At 35.4% G+C, this 20,804-nt stretch overlaps 1 protein-coding gene across 1 annotated transcript; it reads right to left on the bottom strand.

Annotated features, from left to right (window-relative positions):
• Nucleotides 1-591: 591 nt before the first annotated feature.
• Nucleotides 592-3,631, bottom strand: LOC148199147 (putative magnesium transporter NIPA3). The gene is made up of 5 exons (XM_088112582.1): nucleotides 3,248-3,631; nucleotides 2,877-2,991; nucleotides 2,714-2,770; nucleotides 1,123-1,250; nucleotides 592-831 (listed from the first exon to the last, which is right to left on the bottom strand). The coding sequence occupies exons 1-5, from the start codon at nucleotides 3,629-3,631 to the stop codon at nucleotides 661-663; spliced, it is 855 nt and encodes a 284-aa protein (XP_087968708.1). The 3' UTR covers nucleotides 592-660.
• Between the last annotated feature and the right edge of the window lie 17,173 nt (nucleotides 3,632-20,804).

Here is a 20,804-nt window from a genome sequence, read left to right as displayed (position 1 = left end):
AAAATTCAATGAAAAGATGCAAAATTTGTACATTAGTGTTATAGAGATAGAGAATTATCTAGTTTTGGTTAATTTTGAAGGAAAGTGGAAGATTGAAGCTTGTTAAATTATTTTTGCCAAAAGTTGCTCGCCTAGCGAGTCCTCTCACTACAAAAAAGAAGGGCATTACCGAAGGCCATAAGCCCTCGGAAATAGCCAGAAGCCGTCGGAAAAGGGTATTTACAGACGGCTTATCGACGGCCAAAGAGCCCTCGGTAAATCCCTTGTCGCTAACATTTACCGAAGGCTTTTGCCCTTCGGTAATTACCGAGGGCCAAAAGCCTTCGGTAATTACCGAGGGCCAAAAGCCTTCGGTAATTACCGAGGGCCAAAAGCCTTCGGTAAAAATCAGGCAGGATTAAAGAATAAAGAATCAATGAACTACATTTAAAATCTCTAGCAAATTGTAATGTAGCTGGTAATGCGATGAACTCTATAATTTCCTTTCAAGTTAAATCATATTCCGGAACATATATCTTGAAGAAGGTAATAATGAATGTAATCTTTTGTCATTCAACAAAGAATAAAGTATGATTCTTATATTCCAATACATATATCTCCAGAAGAAAAAAGGCTACAAATTATAAAATCTAACTATAAATAGAAAGCTCTTATGAATCGTCATTTACATTCTTGGCAATCTTCAAAAGAAACCTTATTAAGATAATTCATTTGCATGATGACACATATAGCCACAACTAACATAAAAAACCATGTCTCTGGGTAGATCAACTGATTTTTCCCTTCAAAAGTTAACTTCAAAGAAGTCCCGAGGGCCTTAACACTCATCACCTGTAAAATTATAGCAATCCAACGTAGATCAGCCTCAGTATTATTGTAGTGAAAAGCAAACATTTTTCAGTAAGTATTATTATAGAAATAATTATGCAAGTAAAAAATATATAAAAACCGTATGGAAGCTGAAAGTCTATTTATGAAATTCATTACTAGAACACAGTAGTGAATAGTAAAGACCATATTACTTTGAACATGAAATCATGTTCCTCGGATTATATACTATGAAGTGTAGATCAATCATCAAACATAAGATTTAACAGGAGAGAAAACATTTAATTTACTTACAGAGAGGGAACCCATCAATGAACAAATGCCAGTATAAACTAGCACATTTGTATGCCCACATTTTGGTGCAAAATTGAAGACCAGAATGAATACCAATACTATTACTAAGCCCCCATATGCCAGAAAAGCTGCAAGCACGGAGAAGACCTTCGTAATGAAGGAGCTACTATGAATAACATTATACTAATTCAGAGTATGAATGTTTTGGTCTTACATCATATTTATATTACCATAACTCACTTTGGTTATATTCTTTTTTGTTTCAATTTACTCTTCATTAAGAAAAAAGTGATAATTAATGTTAACCTTGCTAGTGAAGCCTTATATTGTGATCAATGGCAAGTCTTCCTTTGTTTTAACTAATTAACCTCATAAATCATACTAAATATTCAGGGAGTTTCAATCAATTCATTTGATATGAAAAACGAGAGCTTTCCATTAATTTATGCTGGAAATGCACCAAACATCAATGGTGGATACAATAGTTCCATATCTAGGTACCAAAATCTAATCTTTCTCTCTGGTAACAATTTTACAATTACATTTAGTGAGTCTTATTTCTTTATCCTTACACCATGACTACTTAGGTTTTGCATCCAACATTCCTTAGACGAGAATTTGGTGAAGGGGAAAATCGTTTTGTGTGATGGTCTTAAAGAATCTTCATCTCTGGGATTGGTGTCTGGAGCAGCTGGTGTTTTATTGAGAAGTGCAGTGCCAGAAGATGTGACTTCTATCTATGCATTGCCAACGGTTCAACTTGGCCTTAGAAACGGGGCACTCATACATTCTTACATAAATCTAACAAGGTATATTTTTACTACACACATCCCATCACTTAAGAATCACAGGAGCAATTTTCATTCGTGTATACATATGACTAATTTATATTATATTAACTGCATACTATACAGTAATCCCACTGCTACTATATTTAAGAGTAATGAAGGTAAAGACTCAGTAGCCCCTTACATAGCTTCATTCTCATCTAGAGGACCAAATGCAATCACTCCAAACATTCTAAAGGTAATATACATATCAATTTGTATTTTCAAAGAAACAGTTTGCTTATTCTAACCATTTCTTGATTTTGCAGCCTGATTTAGCTGCTCCAGGGGTTGAGATTTTAGCTGCATGGTCTCCAATTTCTCCTGTTTCTGATGTAAGAGGAGATAACAGAATTGCAAACTACAGTGTAGTGTCTGGAACTTCAATGGCATGCCACTGAAGATAAAACTACACTGTACATTAAACCATACAGAAACAGGTTCTGCAAGAAATCAGATGAAGAAAAAATGACCATGACAAACAAATATTTGCATCTAGCTAATAATAAAGCATGTAAAACATGAAATCCGGGTTCCACTACCTAATGTAAAACGAGTCAGTTGATCCTAACTTACCAGATTCAAAAAATTTATTAAAAATAAAATCCAATTAACTCCAGACAATTAATTGATAAAATCAAAACCAATTATTAATACAAGACAAAAGGTAAAAGAAAATCTAGAATCTAGCAGCCCCGTCCTGCCATGTTAAAAAACAAAGTTTTAAGCATAAAAACAAAATTAAAACAACACTGAAAGCTTACTTGTGATCATTCCCACCCACCAGAGTGGCTCCAAGAGATAATAATACCCACCAAAACCTGCAAAATGGCAAAGAAAACAAAATCATGTATAACCAAATACAAGCTTCCAAATAGAAATTCTAATTGTTAAAGGAAAAATAAGAAAAATAAGAAATTCCCTGACCAGCCCTGACACCAGAAGCTGCTGCAGCTCTTTTGAGACCTTGCTTCTTAATGATGAAACTTGCCCCAATGAACCCACTTGACACCAAAGCCAGTATGAGACCTTTCAGATTCTCCTTGGACAGACCCATCACGATTAACCGAACTAAAATTAGGATTGGTCATCAATAACACTCTTCAACAATTATAACACACACATTAACCGAACTAAAATTCTATACTCTCTCCGATGGTCATCTCGAACTCCAATCAAAATTGGAGTTTCATTCTCATAATTATTACAGTGAAGCTAGTTGATCAGAGCGGAATTCTGGTCTAATTTAGCACTAAAAAAGAGATGCAAGACAAAGAAAAGAAAAGACAGAGCACCACTGTATAGCAAAGGCGCTTGAGCACCTCGAGGCTCCCTCCAAATCTCCGCCACCACGCCGTCACCTTCGTCTTCCTCCTCCTGTGCCGCCTCTTCCTCAAGGCAAAGTCTGCACAACAGGCACGACGCGTGGAGGTCGAGTCACGGCGTGATGCAACCAGCATGGTAAAGGTGTTTGCAGGGCAACTATTTGGCCTCGGCGTCAAAGAGGGAAATTTGGTCTTTGCACACAGCAAAGAAAATGAAGCCGTTGGGGTCGAGCGCGAAAAGGACCGAGGGTGTGACGTTGACGGAGGGGAAAGGGTGGCGTTTGGCGGGGAGGGGCTTCGGGGAGAGGAGTAAGAGCGCGTCCTGGAAAATGAGGTCAAAGAGGGGTGATTCGACATCGTTTTGGGAGAAGGAAGAGTCCATTAGTTCGAGGAAGGAGGTGTGGCAATGGGGACAGAGGAGAGGCGAGGGAAGGAGTGTGAGGGACACGCTCATATCGCATTCGTGGCACCAGTAGGTCTTCGCTTTTGGCTCCGCTGTCGTCGCCATTGGAGGTGTTTCCCTCTGCAAATGATTGTGAACTTAACAGGGAGGCACCCTCTGCGATTGCACGAACCCACTCCACCACCGGAAATGCTCGCGCTCTTCACACCACCGTTATGCCAACAGAAGATGGAAGGGACCGATGATGCGCAAAGAAAAGGGAATCAAACGAAGGAGGAGATATTTGAGGGTACCCTCACATGCCCTCGAATTTCAATTTTGGGGGAAGAGAAGAGAGAAATTAGGGGGAAAGAGAACTGCTGAAATTGAAAATGAGTGAGGGAATAGCCAAAATTTAGGTGAAGTAATCGTGCCCAATACCGAAGCCTCGTATCCACCGATAAATCACAAGCAGCGCAAATTACCGAAGGACACTTGACCTTCGGTAATTATCTGTCGGTAATAAGCGCTTTTCTTGTAGTGTCTCAACTCGTCCAATGAGAGCCCGACGCTAGCCCTGCCAAGAAGAGCTTGTAGCCTAGCGAGCTAAGCTACCTAATTTGTCAAAATAAGTACCTCTCGCCTAGTTAAAGCATTGAATGTTGGCAAAAGAAGGGGCTTTTGGACATGGCAATGAGACAGAGGCAAGAAGACTGGGTTGAGGCACTTCTAGAGCTCAATGTTTCATCTTCCTTCATCCTTTTCATCTTTCAATCCATCCTTGTGTTCTAGAATGTATAGGAGTAGCTAAAATCCTTTTCATTAAGGTTTGATGTAATGTACCTAAACTTTTTGTAACTTTTTCTCTACAATAGAATATCTTTATTCTATATTCATGTGTTCCATCTCTTGTTTTCACTTGCATGATGGGATATATGCTATTATGTTGGTATCTAATCATTGAAAAATCTTTTGGAACCTAGATTAGGATAAAACAACCAAGACGCTTGGTTCTAGCATAGACAAAGACTCTTAGACATTCTTGACTTCTTTTCTTAATGAAAATCTTGTGTTTGAATATATAAGAGACTAGTATTTTCGCATGAATATTTAGAACTTATTTCTAAGGGGTTAAAGTTTTTTTTTTTTACTTATTATGTGAATGTGTGAAGATGTTAGAGATATATTCCATGGTTGAGTGATTAGAGTTTTGATCATTAAATTCAATCCCTTATAATTGTTATTTTTAGTAATTTTCACGTGTTTGTAATACATTTGAATTAGCACCATTTATATTGCTTAAACTAATAAGTAACCATAATTACTTAAGGAAACGTAAGTAACCATAATTACATGTTTTAAGATTTATTTAACATTTACTGTAAAAATTTGGAATTAACATTTTTATTAGTATATTTGTTGCTGAATTTGATTAATTAATAATTTTATCTACGAAATTTGTCACTAAATGTGCCATGATATATATTTTATCTATTCTTAAGAAATTTTTCACTAAATTTGTCACAATATATATTTTATCTATTTGTAAATTTATTTCATCAATAAATAAAATATGTATTGTTGAAGAATTTTTTATTAATAAAATGGTCAATAATTAAAATTTTGAAATCAGTTCATAAAATCCTTTCGTAATATAAAATGGTTATAATTAAAAGTGATGTAAGTACTTTTAATTTTTAGTTATTGATATTTTATTATTTTTAATTTTAATTTTAATTAATTAATTCCCTAAATTTTATTTATAAAATTTATTTTAATTATAAGAAAATATTTATTATAAATTTATTTTATTTTATTCTATTTTTTCATCATTAACTATTGATATTATATAACTTTTGTGTTAATTAATTAATTAATTCATTTAAATTTTATTGATAAAATAAATTTTAATTATAGAAAAACGTTTATTCCAAAAAAAATTTCTTTTATAGTATAATATTTTTAAACCATTAATTTAGAAGTGGAAATAAGTGTTAATAAAATATAATTAATTAATTAGTTCTATGAATTGACCGTCACTCATGTATGTCAATTATAGGAATTGAGTTAATTAATTTAGTACAACAAGTAATAGAATATAAATAATTAATGGTGAGAGAATTTTGGGATAAATGTTTCCTATAACTAAAATTTTTGGGATAAATGTTTCCTATAATTAAAATTTTGGGATAAATGTTTTCTAATAACTCAGGTCAAATACAAAAAAGGAAAGACATTTTTATTCTTTAACATTATGCCATTGTTTTGCAGCTTGTGTATATATATAACAGATTGAAGATCAGAAAAAGAACATGAGAATTTACAATGTCTATGTTATTGAAAATCGTTGTGATGTTGTGTATGCTGACATTGGCATGGGCATGGGTAGTAGACCCAGTTAGTGTGGAAATTACGAATAGTTTAGAAGGACATGAAACTATAAATGTTCACTGCAAATCAAAAGATGATGATCTTGGATTTCACCTTCTCCCTATTGGCCAAAGCTACAAATTTAGTTTTGGAGCTAACTATTTCGGGGGAACACTATTCTTTTGTTCGGTTCATTGGGGAAATGGTCCTTTGTTGCATTTTGATGCATATGATCAATATAGGGATTACAAAATATGTGTAAACTGCCATTGGTATATTATGAAAGATGGACCATGTAGGTACGAATCTGACATTCTCATGTGCTATAAATGGAATTGATGTGCTTCATTTTAATTGTCTACGCTTTTATAAAGACAAATAATAAGCCTACACTTCTATCTTATTTTATACCTCCACTTACATTTTTGTTATTACTACAGCTTTCTTAAACTTATATATTTTTCGAAATTTAAAAATATGTAATTGTCTAAGGAGGGTTGAAAATATAAATAGATTTATTTTGATTTTACAAGAGTGACAAATTGTGGAACAATACACACATTCTGAAACACATCAAACAAAAAAAATTAGAGGTGATAAAATAGGACAATTACCCAGTTTATTTTTGGCCTATCAAAATTGAAACGGGTTGGGCTAGCAATTAGAAAATGGGTTGGAAGATTCCCACCATGGATGTTATGTTGCTCCTTATAGAAGAAAAGATCTCCAATTTCTTCTTTGACCCAAATTCTTTTGGAAGAAATACCCAACATGTTTTATTGTAGTAGAAAGACGTGGTATTCTATTCTTTGCAATAACCCCAATTCAAAAAACCCTAATTTCTAACCTTGATTCTCAAATTACAAGTAGATAGAGGAATTGACAATGTCAAACGTCATGGCATGAACCTAGAAAATGAACAAAGGCAAATCAATGACAACAAAAACATAAACATATGGCGTTCATAGTTTTACATTGTTGTTTGCACTCTCACAAAAGTTCACACTCTCATAATGTTCACAGTCTCGCGAAGTTCACACTCTCGTAACATTTGTAGTCTTGTGGTGTTCATAGTCTCACAATGGTGTTTATAACACCCTTAATAGAGTGCCATGTTTTAATTTATAAAATCCAAATTGCCAATTTTTTTTCGTTTAGATAACGTCACGAAAACGAGAACCTGAAATTTCTAAACGTATTATAATAAAAAGTAAACCATTACAATTCTTGAAATACATTATTCAAAAATATAATATAACTTTAAAACATAATAAATTCCGAGCAGCAAATTCCTATATCTCTCTTTGACTACTCTAGTCCTGTCTTATCTGCATTGTCATATACTCTCGTACAAGTACGATCATTGCAGGTGGAACCACAACCACAAACAAAAAAGAGTTAGTAACTAAGAATATAACATAACATACAATTCAGTAATCATATCCCCAAAACACAGACTATATGAGTCGTTACATCACATTATATTTCAATTCTCAACTCATAACACAGACTAAAATAATAGTCATTACTTTACAATACACCCCACTTTTACACCCCATTTTATTTATTTTTTATTCTTCTCTCTTCACTTCCTCCACCACACTCACGCAACACCATGTCTTCTCTCACACAATTTCATTTTATTTTCTTCTCTCTCATAGCCCCAAGCTCACGGTCCCACACCACTCATTCCCATGCATTCTTTCATTTTTTTTCCTTTTTATTCACTCCCTCTACTATTTACGTAACACTCTCTCCACTCTTTCATCCACTTTTTCATTTTGACTTTTCAACACCACTATAACTCTCATTCTCCTCCTCATTCACGTCAACCCATGCACACAATCTCACTCCACTTCTCATTTTTTTTCCTTCTCCACACTTACACTTACGTAAATCACCTCCAAAGCTTTTCGAAAATTAATATAGAAATAAATACTAATTTAATTTTATTCACATCTTTAAATATTTCTCAACACCTTCACAAAATAATTTATTATTTAATATCCTAAAATAAAATAATTAAATTAAAACATCATCTTATTTACACGGGTCTTATAATGTTTGCACTCTCACAACGTTCACACTCTTGTGGCGTTCACACTCTCAGAAAAGCCAAAAACACAACACACAAACCTAATTTTGTGAGCTAAGTTAATTAACATGTAACGGGCCGACGAATTTGCATGTCCTGCCTCTCATCTGGTCTGGCGAGTTAGTGAGCTAGACCAGCGAGACTATTATGGGTTGGTAAGTTCAAAAGCATCTCTCGACTTGCCTTTATTCAGTCGGGTAGACGGGTTGGGCCATCGGATCTAACCCATTTTGGCACTCCTAGGAAAAATGGTTAATCCAATGTTGATAGTTGAAATTTGCTATTCTTGGTAATTTTCTTTATGCAATTTACTTCAATGTTCTTATTAATTTATTGCAACTTCCCCAATCACCACATATACCACTTTGAGTTTTATCACTTTTACGTTACACCTCATCGATTGTTGTTGCACTTCCATTTTCATCTTTATAAAACACCAAATGAAACAAAAATATAGGCTAGTGATGCACAAGATTATCATTGAAATTCAACTAATAAAGAGATTACAATCATTCAATCTGTGGGTGAAATCGGTACACGAAATCAATATTCTATACATTAAATTAAATTTATCCATCGACATTGAGACGTGAAAAAACCCCAATTAGATTGAAAAATTATTTTTTGTTGTCTTTATGAAAATGAACTCACATCAAGTCGATTTAGTTTTGAGCAATATTATGATATCGGTTGAGACTAAATCCTCGAGAAGCAAGGAGACTGATTCATGTCACGATGTTGAAGAACTTTCCTCAGTTTCTCACCACACGATATCTTAGTCTATGTGACTTAGATCATTAGTGAAGCAAGGAGATTTGTTACAACATAATTTTCAATCCTTAATATAGAAATCAAACAATAATTCACATAAATATCATCCCAAATATGTGACAACATATTCATACAAGTCTTCATCATTTTCAATAGTAATTTTCATACAACATAATTTACATGTTGTTAATTAAGAAATAGACTTTTAAGTCTAACTCAATCTTACAAATTTGACTTGTAATAAGACGATGATGTTTGCATTCACATATATATTCTGAATTAACCTTATATTTAATTAATGTGAGACTTCCAAAATAATTTAATTAATATACAAATAATTACATCTATAATAAACATTCAAATATAACCTATTAAAGAGACAAGCAAAGAAAAAAGAAAGAAATTGGAAAATAAAAACAAGGTTTGAATCTATGTACTATTTTCATTTAAGGCAAATATTTTACTTTGAGAGAAAATATCAGAAAAATTAGTCTGAAAAATAAATTAATAAATTTCAAAAATATTTTTAAATGCACTTTAATAATTCGACTTCTTAAATATTTAAAGTGATCAATTCGAACCTCATCTTTAATAGATTACAATTGTACCGTGGTCATTCAAACTTAAAGTATTTATAATCACATCAAAATCATAAAATGTCATCATAAAACTAGTGTTGTCAACGTGAGTTGTAACCCGCGAGCCAGTCCGGTCCACCACGGGTTTGAGCCGGGTTGGGTTTGAAAAAAATGTAATTTTTTTATGCGAGTTAGTTTTCAACCCGGCTCACTGGGTTGAACTCGTGGTGGGCCGGGTTGGCTCACCAATCCACCTAATTTAATTTAATTATTTATTATTTTGTATTTTAATATTATTAGCTATCATTTTTTTTATTATATTGTAGATGGTAATAAAGAAGATGTTTGAAAAGAGAAAAATATTATAAATTTATCTATTCAAGACTCTAATATTATAAATGGACAAAAATTATCAATATTAAAAACTTATTACTTTACTTTTTGTACATGTTTTTGGATTACGCTTGGATTGTATGATATTTTTATTTATTTATTTTGAATTGTCTTTGAAGTTTAACATCATTTTAGTGTGAAATTTATTTATATTTGAATTAAAAAAATCGTAATTTTTTTATTTTAAGAAAACTTATAATTAAATGAGCTAGTGAGCCAACCCGTTTAACCCACCAACCCGTGGTGGATTGAGTCGGGTTCGAATTTTTTCAACTCGCTGATAAGTGAGCCGGGTTTGATTAGCTCACTAAGTGACCAACCCGTGGTGGGTCGGGTCGGGTTGAGCCGAGTTACCCGTTTTGACAGCTTTAAATAAAACCACAGTTCTTAGACCAAAAAATAAAAATTTAGTGATCAAATAATTTTCACATCCAAGTTATCTGAAATCATAAACAATTGTCTTTTCATGTAATCTGTTATTCTAATTAAATCCTAATGTATGTACAAACTAACTCAAAATCTAGAAATTTAGAATAAAATATCTAAATATAATAACATTTTGGTATATGATAAAAATAAGTTGAAATAATTATTTTTTTTTCAAATAAGCCTATTAAAATTGGTGACAAAATAAAATAAAAAAACAAAAAATTTTAGACTAAATAAAAACTTACTCTAAAGATTTGATAAAATAAAAACAATTTCTATTTGCTTAACGTCATTCTCAAATAGAAAAAAAAAATGAAAACACAAATTGTTTCAAGTAAGAAGTTGAGATCCCTTACTCAAAAACCAAGTTGTTTTGAAGACTGGATGAACTTCCTAATGATCTTCTATTATCCAAATTGCGTTGTTCGCTCTCTCTCTTCCTTGTCCAAGCCGTGTGGGAGAGTATTTGTCAAAGACACTCCGACACTCAAGTTAGTGACTTTGCGTGATAATATTTAATAAAAAGTGAGTACTCATAATTAGTTACATGACCTTCCTGTCAAAGGTATATTTATATATATTAAAATGGGTTTATCCTTAGGTCTGACCTATTACTATTAAACGACTTTCATTATTTTATTAACTTCCAATTATTGGTTGTTATTATTATTATCCTTGTAATTACCTCAACGGCTATCTTAACCGATTGGTTAAGAATTGTTAATTGTTTGTCTACCTAGTTCAATGGCCTGACAGGTATCCATACAGTACAAAAGCCCTTCAAGCCCAAGCAAGCTCTTTTTTTGGAAGGGGTGTGCAGGGATTATTATGAGCTTGAGAGAGGCCGTTCACGTTGTATTGGGGAGCTTGTTTTCAATGTGCTTTAAGTCCTTGCTCCTCTTTGGACCGAGCGGCAGACTCTAAGAGTTCACTTAGAACGTTCCCTAGGTCGAAGAGACTTGTGTGAGAGTTCACGAAGAACGTTCCTCACCAAGTGGCGGACTCTAGGAGTTCACTTAGAACGTTCCCTTGGTCGAAGAGACTTGTGTGAAAGTTCACGAAGAACGTTCCTCACCGAGTGATGGACTCTAGGAGTTCACTTAGAACGTTCCCTAGGTCGAAGAGACTCGAGTGAGAGTTCACAGAGAACGTTCCTCACTGATCAGCAGACTCTATAAGTTCACTTAGAACGTTCCCTAGGTTGAAGAGTCTCGAATGAGAGTTCACAGAGAACATTCCTCACCAAATAATCTCTAGTTGGCAGAGTAGTTTGTACATAGGGTCATATCATCTGCACTGAAAAGAAAATAACAATTCGAATTTGAATGGTCAGAAAAATGTAGCGAATCAAATTAATATAAAAATAGTTTAGTTTATAAGCCTAAATGGCTAAACAAGCGAGACGGTTCGGTCTTCGGTTGAATGTTTGGAGACAACCAATGAAATTCATATTAGGATGTGCCATGGCCGAGATATTAGTGTTTAATATCTTGTGACCTACCGAAGAAAATGAAGAAATGAAGGCGTTAATCATGACAATATAAATAGACCCAACTCGGGATACGCAAATAAGGATTGAGATGCCCAACTGAGGCTTGAACAAGATCCAAGGCATTGGAGCCTGACAAGGCTGAACACATGACGTCCCACGGACCAAGCGATGGGAGAGAAACCAAGGCCTGCTCGTGTTATACCCCAAAATCTGAAAATTGTCAACGAGACGACTAATGAGGTTAAGCACGTTGTTGGTGAACATAGTGTTGGAAATAAAGAGCCTTGTTTCTCAACACCAAGAGGGGGACTGAATTGGTGATTTATAAAAACTAACACTTTCCAAATCTTTTTGGAAATTTAGAATGATCTTTAAAACTTTCTTGCAATGTAAGTAAACGCTTATGTAATTTAAAGTAAAAGAGATAGGGAAAGAATAACAAACACAAGGGTTTTATTCTGGTTCGGCCTCAATGCCTACATCCAGTCACCCTTCCAATCAACCTTAGATTGAAGGATATTTCACTATAATGATTTCAGATTTACACCAAATATTTTACAGTGAACACACTCGCACAAATGTAAACACCTTTCCCACTCAACCAAATATAGAAAAAACAATGTTAGAAATAGAGAACTTTGTTTCTCAACACCAAGAGGGGGGTGAATTAGTGATTTATAAAAATGAACGTTTTTCAAATCTTTTTGCAAAATTGAAATTATCTTTAAAACTTTCTTGCACTGTAAGTAAACGCGTATGCAGTTTAAAGTAAAAGGGATAGGGAAAGAAGAACAAGCACAAGGTTTTTATCCTGGTTCAGCCTCAATGACTACATCCAGTCACCCTTCCAATCAACGTTAGATTGAAGGATATTTCACTATAATGATTTGAGATTTACACCAAAGGTTTTACAGTGAACACACTCTCACAAATGTAAACACCTTTCCCACTCACAACCAAATATAGAAAAGAAAACACCTGCACGCACATAACCACACGTTCTTGCTGCATAATCCCTTTGAGAAACAACTCTCAAAGTCCAAGAGCTCCTCACTCTTCTTCCTGTCGCACACGATCAGGGTTGTGTTAACGGTTGAAAATACCGTTATTTGTAATGTAATTTTGATACTAAATACACCCTTTTCCACTTAAAAACTTGCTTGGACTCATGCTTTTTAATTAAGTTGTGTGAATAAGAGAGTTGAGGTTGCATTTGATGATTTTATGACTAATCCCCTTTGTTTTGATTGAAAATGATTTAATACAGGAAGCAAGGATGAAGTGCTAAGGAGATAGAGCTAAGAAAGGCTTGCAAAAGCACCAGAAGGGGGAATCACACGAAGCTTGGGCGCCCTGCATGGAGGCTTAAGCGCAAAAAATTGACGTCCACCGCCCGGGCGCCCTCCTAGGCCGCCTGAGCGGCGGACCCCGAAGCCTGGGCGTCCAATTGAAGGCTCAAGCCCTACATGAGGACGGTCCACCGCCCGGACGCCTTAAATGGGGGCGCCCGAGCGTCGTGCGTCGCAGATCCGGCCCAGTTTTTACTCTGTTTCGACTCTTTTGGACCGGGCCCTGTTTCTACTCTTTTTCGACTCTATTTAAAAGACCCAAGCGCTCTAGGTTTTGTATCTCTGGCTGGAGCATCACAACAACACACTCTTCCATTCTCTGAAGGCGGATTTGGATGCGGGAGCGTTCATCCTCTACTTTTAGGGTTCTTCTATCTCATGCTTTTCCATTATTCATCTAGTTTCTCCATGTCTATGGGGAACTAAACTCTATTTGTTGTTAGGGAATGATGTAACCTTGTAAACTCTCATGTATTTGACTTGATGCTTAATTTATATGCTTTTTCATTAATTGTTAGGGAATTCATCTATTCCAATGCTTGCTCTATTTTAACTCATTTAGTAGCATGATTTATGAATTGCATGAGTATCGGGAGGTTCCTTACAATTCAGGTTCTTGATGAATTCTTTCAAGGGTAATATTTCTCAAGGATGAGGGTATTAGTACTTGGTCGTTTTAAGCTCTTGATCTTCAGACTTAATTTTCTAGGAACGCTAGGAATTGCACGAACTAGGAATTAAGGCAGGCTTATTGCGCTGAGGGATCGGGTTCTAAGTAATTTAGTGAGTGACGTTAACATTAATGTAAAAAAGAAGAATTCTTATATACATGAGAGTAAACTTGGTGAAATCAAACCCTAACAACATAATCATCGCATTTTATAAACAACCTTCGTTCATCGTTGTTTTCTCTGTTATTGATCAATTGCATTCATATTTAATTTTCTGTTTTCGCATCCCAAATCAATGATCTTGTTTTCTAAAAGTCTTAATTAATTGAGTTATCACACAACTGTCTAGTACCGAGAGTCTTCAGGGATACGATACTTGGTCTTACCATTTTATATTACATGTGCGATTCGGTACACTTGTCAATCCATCAACAAGTTTTTGGTGTCGTTGCCGGGGACTCACGGTTTAAACTATTCTATATTTGTGATTCTTAATTAATTTTGGCTTTATTCTATTTTACTTTATTTCATTTGATTTGATTTTATTTGATTTTATTTTATTCTATTCTATTTTATTTTCATATCTTTTATTTTTATTTTTATTTTTGTGCTAACAATTTTTTCTAGGGTTTTGTTTTTAGTTTATGCAGGATACAGTAAGGACTCGAAGCAACAAAAGTTCTGAACCTCTTCTTGAAGGACTTGAGACTAGCAGGAGGAGCATGTTATCTAAGAACCTTGTTCCAGAGAGATCCTCTCACAACCAGATCAGAAAATCATGGACAGCCAGACAAACGTACTTTCGCAAATTATGCAACTGTAGTTGGCGCTCAGTATTTTAACAGCATTGCAAAGCCAAGGGTCAATGCCGCGAATATGGAGATGAAGCCTACGTTGATCCATCTTGTGAAGAGCAACCAGTTCAATGGACTGTCACATGAAAGTCCATATGAGCATCTTACCACCTTTAATGCGATCTGCAACACTGTGAAGCTGAATAGAGTGCCAGATGATGCTATTAGATTAGGCTTGTTTCCTTTCTCACAGGGAGGCAACGCTAAATTGTGGCTAAACCCTTTTCCTGAAAACAACTTTACTTAGTGGGAAGTTGTGGTAGCTAAGTTCTTGAATAAATACTTCCCACGGTCAAAGACCAACAAAGGGAAGCAAGAAATATCCTCTTTCAATCAAGGCATGAAAGAATCATTAGGGCAAGCATGGGATAGATACAAAAGCTTGCTAAGAAAGACACCTACTCATGGTTTTGATGAAGTAATAGTAGTCATTCTTTTCCTTGGAGGTCTTTGTTCACAAACCAAATTGATGTTGGATGCCTCAATTGGAGGCAATATCAAATGCAAGACTCTAGAGGAAGCTTATGAATAAATTGACAACATGGCTACTAATGATAATGAGATGCACAATGAAAGAAGAACTTCATCACAACCTAAGGGAGTTTTACAACTACAGTCTTATGATGCCTTGCTTGCTCAAAATAAGATCATCACTCAACAACTTGAAGTCTGAACAAAGAAGCTTTCTCAGCCACAAAAGGAATGCCATAATGTTTTACAAGTTCACCAGCAACTCTGTGAACTATGTGGTGGTGATCATATTAATGGTCAATTTGTTGTGCCCGAGAATCTAAATGAAGAAGTTAATTACATGGGTAACCAATTTCATCCCAACAATTATAATTAAGGGTGGAAATCTCATCCTAGCATGGGACAAAGTCAGTTTGGGCAAACTGGTGGACAATTCAATTGGTCACCACAACAACAACAATAGCAACAATAAACCTCTCCTTCTGACAGAACCACAAAGCTTGAAGAAACCCTCCAATAATTCATGCATGCAAGTCTTTCAACTCAAAAAAGCAATGAAGCTGCTATAAGGAACCTGGAGATGCAGGTTGGTCAAATGGCCAAGAAGTTGGAGGAGATGCCTATCAGAAGTTTTGGGGCTAATACTGAAGTTAACCCCAAGAAAGACTGCAAAGCTATTTTAAGCATGAATGATGAGAGAAAAAAAAAAGAGAGAAAAAGAGAGAAAAGAAAAAGTTGAGATGAAAGAGAGAGAAGAAAAAGAAGAGAGAAAAAGTGAGATTGAGGAAAAAGAAAAAGAAAAAATTCAAAAAGAAGAGAGAGAAAGTGAGATTGAGAGAAAAGAAAAAGAGAGGATTGTGGAAAAAGAGAGAAAAGAGAAAGAAGAGGTTGAGAGAAAAAAAATAAGAAAATTCTTCCTTACCATGAGGAGTGTTCAAAAAAGAAAAAAATATGCAATTAGAGTGTTTTGATGAAATCTTCAAAAAATTGGGAATAAAATTTCCTGTGACTGAAGCATTACAACAAATCCCTGAATATGCTAAGTTTTTGAAGAAACTCCTCAAAAGAAAGAAATATTTAGAGGAGGACTCTATTGAGATACAAGGTGATTGCAGTGTGATCTTGCAGAAGGCAGTTCCTCCTAAAGGATAAAGATCCAGGAAGTTTCACTATTCCTTGCACTATTGGGAGGCACAAAATAGGGAAAGCCCTAATTGATTTAGGGTCTAGTATCAATTTGATGCCCTTGTCTGTACTTGAAAAGATTAGAAGTTTTGAAGTCAAGCCTACAAGGATGACTTTATGCATGGCAGATGGATCCACCAAAAGGCCTTATGGTGTGGTGAAGGATGTGGTAGTTAAAACTGACAACCTTAAATTCCTGGTGGACTTTGTTGTTATGGAGATGGGGGAAGATTTGGAAATCCCTATTATTCTTGGAAGGCCATTCATGAAGACGACCAAGGTAATCATCAATGTTGATGATGAAACTATAGCTCTTAAAGACCAAGAAGAGGAGATGACTTTCAATGTCTTCAATGTTGAGCAACCGGTTCGAATAAAGAAGACTAGTCTCAAAGCTGCATGTGAGGATGCACCCGGGACTAGTACAAAAGTTGTTAAACCAGGTAAAAAAGGTAAAAAATGTTTTCTATCACAAGTTAAGGAAGAAGAAAAAGACAGCAAAGGAACATGTGTTCATCTAGACTCACTAGAGAAACATGAAGAGCTGAGACCAAGATACTAGTGAGATTCAACAAAAAGCTTTGGGTTGTGAAAGAACTCGGAGCTGATGGACTGATAGAGATTGAATCTCCAATTTAAAGGAGAACTAAAACGGTGAACAGGAAGCTGCTGAAGATCAATTGGTGTGGAGAAGGAAAAGATGACACCAAGATTAAAGATGTGACATGAGCTTATTGGGTCAAGCTAGTGACGTTAAAGAAGCGCTTACTAAGAAGCAATCCAACTTTCAAAACCTTTGTTTTTAATCTTTTGTTTTCTTATTTGCTTTCTTTTTAATCAATTGTTTTGTTATTGTACTTTGCTTGAATGAATTAATCTGCTTTGATTCAACTATGATGTGTTTTGTGATGAGTATTGCTTTGTAATATTCTAGTGTATTGATTGATGTTGAGATGATGCATGGTGTGCTGATATACAGGTAAAACAGGTGCTTGAGGTAAAATTTGATTAAGATACTGAGCATGATGTTTTTCTGAATTCTAGGACTTGAGAGTTTACTTGTGTGAGTTTTGGGCTTCAGAGTTGTTGTGAATAATTACTATTACTTTGAAAGCGTGAATGATTTTGCCCAAATTTTCTGTGATTGAACTACTTTCTTGCAGGTTTCATATGATCAAGGTCATCTTTTGTTATCCCTTAATTTTTTTAGCCTACTCATGAATTTTTCCAAATAAAAAGAGAACAGTTTGTTCCATCCTTTGAACCTTTAACCTTAAGCACGTTTTGAAAACCCTGTTTTAAATTCTTTTCCTTCAGTTGAGTTGAGAATATTTGTGAGGTATTGATAAATGTTCAAGTTTGGGGTTGCTAGAAAAATAAGCAGTAAGCACAAGGAAAAAGAAAAAGAGAAATCAAAAGAAAAGAAATAAAAGCTCACTGCAAGGGAAAAGGTTGGGAATAAGAAAAAGATCTTCTTGAAAAAAGAACCTGTGTGTAATTGTTAAATTCATAAATATCTCTCTTAACTCAAGGATTTTGCATTCCTGAAAAACCATGTTTCTTCTTAGCCTAGCCAAGTTACAAGCCAAGAAAAGTCCTTGGGATGAAAACCTGCTTGTGAGTATGTTTGGTTTTGGTTAAATGAAAGCCCTTTGGTGTAAATATCTGCACTCTAGTTGACTTTTCTACACTCTGGTTGAAATTTATGCACTCTGGTTGACTTTTCTGCATTCCAACTATTTGGTACTTTAACTCTTCCTTCAAATCATTCCAATAGCGTACAAAATCAAGGGAATTTAGTGATAAAATCAAGTATAACCTCGACTCTCTTATTCACAAAACTAAAGCACAAACATGAGTTAAAGCAAGTTTCTAAGTCAAAAAGGTTGCATTTAGTATCAAAATTACATCACAGATAACAGTATTTTAAACCGTTATCACCTAGCAATTAATTTTGCATTACATACGCACAGAAGCTTAAGATAACCAAAACTCATATCCCTATGTCTAGGCAATACTACTTTTGAGAGCAATTCTTCAGATCTAGGTTTCCCCATATGTGTCCATATCACGAAAACTAATAATCATTGCCATGAATGAGTTAAACATAACAAGCATTGAGTAAAGAAGAATAACTCTAACAATTAATGAAAGAAGCATAAATAAATAAGAATAAATTCAAATACATGAGAGTTCACAAGGTTACATCATCCCCAAACAACAAAGAATGTTTAGCTCCCCCATCGTGATGGAGAAACTAGATGAACAATGGAATGAAAAAGATAGAAAAACCCTAAAAATTGAAGAGGAGAGCTTCCGCATCCACTTCTGCCTCTAGAGAATTGAAGAAAATTTGAATTTGTGTTAATTATGTCAAGAGATATTCTCTCTAGGTCTAGCTAATCCTTAAATAGGGTTGAATTGGGCCATAGGCCAATGTTGGCGGTGCTCAGCACCCTTACTTAGGACGCCCAGGTGTGCTTGCGAAGGAGTGGCGCTCAACGTCCAATGGAGGGCGCTCAAGCATGAAACGTTACAGGGAAGATGGCGCTCAACGCCCCAAAAAGGGCGCCTAGGCGTGACTGCGAGCTTCCAGCGCTGAGGATCATAAAAAGGGCCCCCAAGCGTGATGTGACCTTCTGCAACCTTCTCTTCCAGTGCTTTTTCTGTCCTTTATGAGTTCCAACTTCTTGACAACTTAACTCCTCTTCCAATTCATCCCAATTTCCTACAAAATCAAGGGAATTTAGTGATAAAATCTTAAAGCGTAATCTCAACTCTCTTATTTACTAAAATAAACCAAAATCAAGAGAACAAACAAGTTTCTAAGTCAAAAAGGGTTCATTTAATATTAAAATTTACTCTCAAATAACGGTGAAATCAACCGTTATCACTAACTGGACAGTCATATAGTACATAAGACCCCCAAGCCCGAGCCTGAAATGACTGGCGAATGGTTTGAAATTTGTTAAATGGCTTTTTCCTTCCATGCAAACTAGGGTTTCTTCAGCCTCCTATTTTATGTGCATTTAGACCGTTTGATGCATTAGAAATATTCACTTTGAAATGTTTGAAAATATGACCATTGGGAGAGAGGTGTGTGGTGCTTCGAATCTTAAACCTGTTAGAATTCAAAAGGTCGGATGCCTTTATCCATTGGGTCTGATTAATCTAATGACTAAGGATGACTGACAGGTGGGGCCTTCGCTAGTATAAATAGGGGTGGGCCTCGCTTGCCATTTTCACCTTTGCTCTTTTACTTTCTGTTGCAGATCGATCATTCCTCATATTTTAGGTAATAATATTGACCGTCAACTTGTCTTCATTTAAGGAGTCTTTAGGAAGGGATGGTCGATGATATGAAAATGATGCTTCTTCATCGTCGATGTCACTGTCAATCGCTTCACCCATTTTGGGATCAATCGAGCGAGATGAGAATTTGGTTGGTAGCGTGATTGTTGTAGGTACCAATAAGGTAGTGAGCTTCGAGAGCATTGAAGTTCGTTTTTTGTTAACAATGCTTGCGTCTAAGTCACCCCACTATATTGAGTCAGATAACACTAAGTCGCGATTGAACAACTTTAGTCATCTCACAACTCGATCAGTAGGAGTTCGTTTAGGTGAGTTCTTCCTTCACTAGACTAAGAGGTAGTGGTTCACTTACATAAACTCATCCTTCACTGACTTGGCATGCCTTCGGTAGGGGCTCACAAGTGAGCTCATCCTTCACCAATTAAGTGGTGCAATAGGGGTTAACAGATGATTTCATCATTCACAAACTTAGTGGTGTGGCAGGGGTTCACGGATGAACTCATCCTTCATCGACTTAGTAGTGTGGCAGGAATTCACTAATGAACTCATCCTTCACCAACTTAATGGTGTGACAGAGGTTCATAAATGCACTCATCCTTCATCGACTTAGTGTTGCGGCAGGGGTTCATGAATGAACTCATCCTTCACTAAATTAATGATGTGGCAAGGTTTAACAGATGAATTGATCCTTCGTTGACCTAATGGTGCATTAGAGGTTCACAAATGAACTCACCCTTCACCGACATAGTTGTTTAGTAGGGGTTCATGGATGAACTCATCCATCACCGACCGATTCATTTTATTCATTGGATTAAGCGATAGAGTTTCACGAATGAACTCGTCCTTCACTAACTTGACATGTTGTTGGTAAGCAATAACATAAGTAAACTTTTCCTTCACCAACCTGTTAATATCTAACCTGTTAATATCTAACCGGACCACACTTGCACTCATTTTCTTGAAAATACTTTATTGTATTCATTAAGATGAAAGTTACATGAGGTTTGTAAATTTTTTAGTTATTGTAAAACTTCAAATGGAAAGGTTCCAAGTGTTAGGGATGGGTCTTCCCGCCATGCACTAGTTGGTAAGCCTCATTCTTAGGGTCTTCTACAATTCTAAACGGCCCCTCCCAGTTGGATACAAGTTTTCCATGTACCAACTTCTTATGCACTTCA

Source organism: Vigna umbellata, chromosome 4, assembly GCF_029865625.1.
Source record: "Vigna umbellata cultivar VRB3 chromosome 4, Vumbellata_1.0, whole genome shotgun sequence".
NCBI classification, from domain to species: domain Eukaryota; kingdom Viridiplantae; phylum Streptophyta; class Magnoliopsida; order Fabales; family Fabaceae; genus Vigna; species Vigna umbellata.
The sequence above is the reverse complement of the archived record's forward strand: the minus strand, read 5'-3'. Positions and strand labels throughout refer to the sequence as shown.

Coding starts and splice junctions, on each gene's coding strand:
- LOC148199147 (XM_088112582.1), bottom strand. CDS start 3,631: ATGTCGAATCACCCCTCTTTGACCTCATTTTCCAGGACGCGCTCTTAC. Junction 2,771..2,876: donor AGCTTCTGGTGTCAGGGCTG/GTCAGGGAATTT, acceptor GCCATTTTGCAG/GTTTTGGTGGGTATTATTAT. Junction 1,251..2,713: donor GTGGGTGGGAATGATCACAA/GTAAGCTTTCAG, acceptor CCGTGCTTGCAG/CTTTTCTGGCATATGGGGGC.